Genomic DNA, 7,581 nt, shown 5'->3' with positions numbered 1-7,581 from the left:
AATGATAGTGTAGTGTTAGGTGTAATTGTAACTTAGGTTAGGATTTATTTTGCAGGTATATTTGTATTTATTTTAACTAGGAAGTTATTAAATAGTTAATAACTATGTAATAACTATTCTACCTAGTTAAAATAAATACAAAGTTGCCTGTAAAATAAACCCTAAACTACATACAATGTAACTATTAGTTATATTGTAGCTAGCTTAGGGTTTATTTTATCGGTAAGTATTTAGTTTTAAATAGGAATAATTTAGTGAATTGTAGTAATTTTATTTAGATTATTTTAAATTATATTTAAGTTAAGGGGGTGTTAGGGTTAGGGTTAGACTCAGGTTTAGGGGTAATACATTTAATGTAGTTGTGGCAACAATTGGGGGCGGCAGATTAGGGGTTAATAAATGTAGGTAGGTGTCGGCGATGTTAGGGATGGCAGATTAGGGGTTAATAAAATTTAACTAGTATTTGCGAGGCGGGAGTGCGGCGGTTTAGGAGTTAATATATTTATTGAAGTGGCGGCGATGTCCGGTCTGCAGATTAGGGGTTAAAAATGTATTTAAGTGTTTGCAATGTATGGGAGGGGGCTCGGTTTAGGGGTTAATAGGTAGTTTATGGGAGTTAGTGTACTTTTTAGCACTTTAGTTAAGAGATTTATGTTACAGCGTTAGCCCATAAAACTCTTAACCACTAACTTTTAAATGCGGTAGGAGTCTTGACAGGAGAGGGTCTACCGCTCACTTTTTCCAAGACTCGTAATACCGGCATTAGGCAAATACCATTAAAAAGATAGGATACGCAATTTACGTAAGTGGATTTGTGGTATGCTCGAGTTGCGGAAAAAAAGTGAGCGGTACACCTGTACCTGCCAGACTCGTAATACCAGTGGGCGTTAAAAAGCAGCGTTGGGACCCACTCAACATTGCTTTTTAAGGGTAACGCAAGACTCGTAATCTAGGAGAATGTTTGATAATAGCCTATACCTAGGTATAGAAACTCCAGTATAGGTAGGGATACTACAGGCTAAATCAGCTATTTAAAATGCCAATATAAAGGCTAAGTAGCTATTTGGAAACAATTTAATACACTCTAGCAGGTTAAATTGATAATTGGGAACAAATTAAAATAGAGAAAATTTTGGGGTTAACTGTACCTTTAAGTTTTTTGGAGGGGTAAATGTAATCTTCCTGTGCGTACCCACTGCCAGCTTAGTGTGAATACCCACTGCTCATGGATATGATCCCCTGGGCACATGTCAAATTTCAGCAGGTATCTCCTGATGATGTTCCAGGGGTCTACCTGTTTCCTAGCAGCATCATTGGAATGATGTGCACATCCTACTTGCATTTTAGCAGTAACACATTGCAGCCAGTATTGTATGAGTATGCACTACACCTTAAAAGAGATGAGTGTTCCCGGAACCTTCTGAAATAGAATTATATGAGTATTAACTTTATAGGTAAGTAGTGCTCTCTGTATTCTACAAGTTGCTTCTTTGTTCATTAAGGCCTCGATTATGAATGGCACAATGTTGGCCCGAGCTGTATCGGATTTTCTCAGCTTTTGCTTTAGTAGTTGAAAGTAAACGCGTTCACTTGAGCGCAATCAAATTTAACACACGTCAGGTGTGAAATATTGGAATCTAATATATTCATAATTCATGTGGGGTTTAGAGCACTTGAATAAATGCAATCAAGTTAGCGTCCGAGTATGGGTAGTAGTTTAACAGTTTGCGTGCTCCGTTGAAGTCTATGGGATCCATTTATTAATGTCTGCTGCACATCGATAAATGCCGACAGCATACGCTGTCGGCTATTATCATTGCACCAGCAGTTATTGTGAACTGCTGATGCAATACCACCCTCTGCAGATTCACGGCCGCTAGCAAGGGGTGTCAATCAGCCCAATCGTATTCAGAGGTGGCGGACGAGTTAAGGAGCAGTGGTCTTAACTTCCGCTTCAGCCGGAACTGAAGCGGTGTGGTTCGGAGGCAGCATCCGCTGCTTCATAAATAGACCCCCTATGGGGGAATACATTAACGCAATTGCGACTTTGCAAAATTAATTTTTTGCATGTGTCGGGTTCCGCTTGTGTGCAAACTTTTTCTTGCAACTCATAATACGAGCGCAACAAGATGCATGCAAAAAGCCGTCTAGTGAAGTTAATGCGCGAGCAGGAGCACAAAATAGTGATTCACTAGTAATCTAGCTTTATTTATTTAGCATTAAAGGGACATAATACTCATATGCTAAATCACTTGAAACTGATGCAGTATAACTGTAAAAAGCTTACAGGACAATATCACCTGAGCATCTTTATGTAAAAAAGGAAGATATTTTACCTCACAATTTCCTCAGCTCAGCAGAGTAAGTTCTGTGTAAAAAGTTATACTCAGTTGCAGCCTAGCTGCAGGTAAAAAAAATAAAAAAAATGAAGAAATGAACAGCAGCCAATCAGCATCAACAGTGCTGAGGTCATGAACTCTTTTACTGTGATCTCATGAGATTTCACTTAACTCTCATGAGATTTCATTGTAAACTTCCTTACACTGAATAGGGAAATAAGATGAGTATGCACGTAAGCTTGATCCTTCCACTATCCCAGGACAGACATACTGATTTGCTGCTTAGAAGTAATTTACAATGGGATGTGGCTACTGAGAAACTTTTGAGGTAAAATATAAATTCTTTTTTACATAGAGATGTTCAGGTGATATTTTCTAGTCAGCTTTTTACAGCTATACTGCATCACTTTCAAGTGTTTAAACATTTGGGTATTATGGCCCTTTAACCTATGAATAGTTTCATCATTATGTGTGCACTCTCTTCTTCCTGACAGTGTTCTCTGGTTCCATGTGAGTGTTTTGTGCTTTCTAACACCAATATGTGGGTAATTTATTAGAAAACTGAGATTGTTATGTTTATATCTACTTGCTGATATTGTTATGTGGTTAGACTACTCACTGGCAGTATTAGATTGCAATACTCCACTTTTGTGAGTACCATTTGCTGTCTATCTCAGTTATATTACTACTCAACTCCACAGCAATATCATTTTGTCGCTACTCTTGTTCCTGTTAAAACTACATTGACACTGTCTTCTCTGTAATATTGTGATTTTACTGCTAGGTCGCAATTCTTTGTGGTTTGGGGTCAGTTACTGGTCAGTGTAATGTCATACATGAAGATAAATACAATGCAAAACTATTTACAAAAATTGCAAAGAGAAACCCTAAAAATGAAAGAGCTTGATGAACATAAGTGAGTTTGTGGGTAATGCTGTTTCTTTAAAGGGATATAAAACCCAATATTTTTCTTTCATGATTCAGATAGAGATGCAATTTTAAGCAACTTTCTAGTTTACTTCTATTATCAACTTTTTTTGTTCTCTTGGTATCTTTATTTGAAAAGGAGGAATGTAAGCTTAGGAGCCGGCCCGTTTTTGGTTCAGCACCTGGGTAGTGCTTGATGATCACCAATCAGTAAGCGCTTCCCAGGGTTCTGATCCAAAAATCATGAAAGAAAAAATGTGGGTTTCATTTCCCTTTAACCCTCTTATGTGGGTGCTCTTTTTTTATAGCAGTGTCATCTATTCCTTGACACCATTAGCTGTATATGTACTATGTATTACTTTATGCTCTATGGCAGAACTGTGTAAGTACTCTCAGCTTCCTAACATTAGAAAGTAGGATTATGTTGGAACTGAAATCCATGTTCCTCTCCACCAATCCGTAGGTACCGTCTCTTCCCTCTAGCACTAATATATGGGCACTTATTAGGTCACTGTCAGGTTGTTACTAAAAATAAAGATATTATGTTATTGTTGTCTGCTCTGTGGCCATATGATTTGTGTACTCTGCGACATGACAATGTATTTGTGTTCTCTTTTCCCTATGGCCCTGTTGTGGAAAAGATCTTTGAAATTAGGCTTCTGCTTTACCCTCATTGAGAAGCATGCAAGGTATATTGCAGCAGCAGAATCATAATTCTGTATCTTGTGTAAAACCTGTATCTGCCCTGGCATGATGATAAGCTCAAGCCACAAAGCTGTAGTTAAGTCAGTGCTATCTGATGGAATGTGTGCTTCATAGTAAAATTGTGTGTATTTACAATTTTGCCAACATTATATGGGTGCTCTCTGCTGTATGGCAGCATAATATGGGTACACTGCTCCATTACATATCAATTGGTCGATATGATACAGAAAACAATGATTCAAGACACTAGAAATGGGAGACCCAGTCCCAGAGAGTTTATAGTCTATGGATGATTGAGGATACCTCTAAGGTGTCAAGCTTTTACTCTTATCAGAATTTCTGGATTATTTAGAGAAATGCTTAGTACTAATTTACATGGCAACCTGTATCATATCACTGTCCCAGTCTGTGATGCTCTAATGTTTTTACAGTTATATTTAGCGTCCACCTGCTTGTTCAGGGCTGTGGTTTCAAAGGTTTTCCTCCAGCAGTGTGGAGGTTAAAAGGTTGTAGATACATAGTTTGCCCTGGGAGGGGGTGTAATGGTTAAGTGTTGTATCAGCTGTCCTGCCTGATTCCTCTCATTTTATACAGTTCTCTGTTTGATGTTTGAATACTCTGGGGACTCCTCCCTCCCTCCCCCACCTTTCTCCTGTATCGACTCTCTCTCTCTGTGTTTCTCCCCCCTTCCCTTACACATCCCTCCCCCTTTAATTCCACTCTCTAACACACAGGCTCCTTCCCTGTCCAATCTGTGTAAGCACGCGGAAGCCAGCAGCAGCAGCATCAGCAGCATAGCATAGTATCGTGTTGTTCATGTACAGTGGTGGCACGGGGTGGGTGAAAGAGAAGGGGACAGTAAGAGAGACCTTAACAAGTGTAGCCTAGAAGGGGGGCGATTTGTAAAAGAGAGACAAGAGGAGGGAGGAGGAGAGGCAGACAGGGAGACACGAGGGAGAGACCAGTGTGTCTGCAAGAGGAGGAAAATTTGACTTGTGAAGAGAAGATCCGCTTGCCTGACCTAGCAGTACATGCTGTGCTCTATGGCTAATTCCGGCTGCCTCTTGCTCTCGAGCGCTGCTATGATTCCCCACTCCATCTCTGGTCCTCCAGCATTCTTGTACCTCCAACAGGTAAGACCACCCAACTTATTTATATGCCTTCTTATTATGAGCTAGAGTGTCCCGTATGCATATATCCCTGGCACTAGTATTGGGGATGTTCAGGTCAGTATACGAATGTTAAGATTAATATGTTTATCCTCAAGACATAGTGGTCTTAGCCTAGTGATGTGCTTATCTCTGACAGGTGTGGTAACTTTATCTGTTGTAGGTGGTGTCACTGCCCCAGCTACTGAGCCATTGCTGTTGAATTAAGTCAGATGAGGAGAAGATGGCAGTGGGCAGCCACCACCAGAGTACAAACAGCAACAAATGGTCCTGTCTCTGGTTTACAAGTGATGCCAGCAACAAACTTTTGAGCTGTATGAAAATGCAAACAAATAAGTTTGTTTTTCAAACAGCATGTTGTATGATTGCTTCTGCGTCAGCTAGTCCATGTCATAATGTGTTGCAATATCTTAATTCATTGCAGTACAGAGAGCTGGCATTGTCAAGAGGCACTCCGGAGAGTTTCTGTAACACTGCCATATAAAATCAACACTATGTAAATCCTGTTGCATCTTTTGTGATATAATTGCTAAAACCATTTAAAAAATAGTAAGAAGAGCTAGTATTGAGGAAACCTCTATATTATATTTTGTACTGCAATATATTGTGATATCTCACAATACACTAATGCAAATGTTATGATATATTTCAACTCTACTTGTGCATGTTTAAATATTGCAGTACACGGCAACACCATGATGAATCAAAATGCACTGAAAATTGTTGTAATATTTACTGCAGTATCTTTGCGGTAGCCAGTAGCATCAAGCTCAAGAAACCCCAGAATATATTGTAAGTTTGATAGATATATAATTAAAAGGTGTTTGGATTAATAGCTTGCTTTGTGACTGCAACCTGCTGTGCAAGCAGTAATTGTACTCAACTTCATGTATATCAGTCTAAAAAGTAAAGACTGATGTTCATGAGCAATGACCCACCTTTATACCATACCTCTAGCAAAAGGCCTGTTCTCTGCCAGCAATGAGTGCTCAGCCCCTCACCAAAAAGGCAAATAGTCTTGCAGCTTGTCTGTTAGGTTAATGGGTTGGTACATGGCCATTATGGCAATGTTCTGGAATCTGGGCCAGTATTTGGTTTATTAGAGCAGAGATGTTTGAGACTACAATCTAATCTGCCAGAGCAAGAGGCTGGTATTTTTCCAGGATATGAGGCTATAGTCTTCACTTTTAGAATAGAGGACTTGTATGTGTGTATGGGTATTTATATATATATATATATATATATATATATATATATATATATATATATATATATATATATATATATATCGTAGGAATGTTTACTTTCAATTTATGATATTGGTCTGTCAGGGCAGTTTAACTGAAACTCTTACTGTGCACTATGGGACTGTAAATTAGTTTCACAGACTATGGGACCACAGTTTTCTCTACCATGATATAGGAATATTAATGTTACTGTCCATGTAGTAGACTGGAATGAAGTCTCTCTTTGATCTGTGGGGTGAAAACTGGTGTCTTGTCTGTTAGTTCAGTGGGACTTGGGTGTTGTTATTGCAAGGGGCTGGTATCTTGTCTTTTATAGTAGTGGGTGACAGCTAAGACCTAGGCTGTTGAAGCAAGATAACTTAATACTATTTGTTAAAGCATGTTACTATCATTCTGTCTGTCATTTCCGTTAAGGCAGTGATTTGAGATCATTTTTAGAAAGATGTACTGACATTGTTTTTTAGCGCAAGAGGGTGATTTCATTGTTATCAAGGTATGCAGCTGAGAAATGGGCCTTAAAGCTGGAATTTGGGCAATCAGGGGCTGCTTTCTTGGTTATCATACCAGGCCATGTGTCTGGAATCTTTACCACTAGGGCATATACCATCTGGAGTTTCAAGGCTTGAGACGCGGTTATGGGATATCAGGGCAAAATTTTGGCATTGGTGCCATTGCGGAATTGGGCACCAATCTAGGATACAAACCTGGGATCTAGGCCTTTAGGGAAAGAGACTTACATTTCTTAAGAGTGGCCTGAGATGAGATAACTTGAACCACACCTTTTCTGTCAGAATACCAGTGCAGTGTTTTGGCCACGTAATGGATTCTATTAGGCACATAAGTATTGGAAGTCAGGCCTCACTTCACACTGTAATTGTGTCCAGCTACTAGCAGGGGACAGTGATCTGGTCTTGAGCTGAGAAAGTGTTTTAGGCCTTGTATCTCCTATTAGCTGGATGTAATCTTGGCCTCTTATGGTTCAGGACCATGGAGAGGGGTGTAAATGGGTAGCAAATGTATCTATTGACAGGGAATGTCTACATGCTGTCTTATAGCAGGTTATCAGTATTTTACATCTCTCATCAGTAGACAAGTATCTACCTCATGGCAGGGGATTGGTATTTATCTTCTGTCATAACAGTGAAATAATATCTAGCTTTTCTTGTGACAAGTCCTTTTAATCTTGTATCTCGC

General features: G+C 39.3%; 1 protein-coding gene across 2 annotated transcripts in view; it reads left to right on the top strand.

Moving 5' to 3' along the window:
* The first annotated feature begins 4,749 nt into the window (after positions 1-4,749).
* Positions 4,750-7,581, top strand: part of RBFOX3 (RNA binding fox-1 homolog 3) — a 165,007-nt gene continuing 162,175 nt past the window's right edge. For both annotated transcript variants that reach the window (XM_053706376.1, XM_053706368.1), the window contains exon 1: positions 4,750-5,104. In XM_053706376.1, the coding sequence (XP_053562351.1) occupies positions 5,003-5,104 (102 nt within the window). In that variant the 5' untranslated portion in view covers positions 4,750-5,002. The remainder of the gene's footprint in view (positions 5,105-7,581) is intronic.

Source organism: Bombina bombina, chromosome 1 (genome assembly GCF_027579735.1).
Source record: "Bombina bombina isolate aBomBom1 chromosome 1, aBomBom1.pri, whole genome shotgun sequence".
Taxonomy (NCBI): domain Eukaryota; kingdom Metazoa; phylum Chordata; class Amphibia; order Anura; family Bombinatoridae; genus Bombina; species Bombina bombina.
The sequence above is the reverse complement of the archived record's forward strand: the minus strand, read 5'-3'. Positions and strand labels throughout refer to the sequence as shown.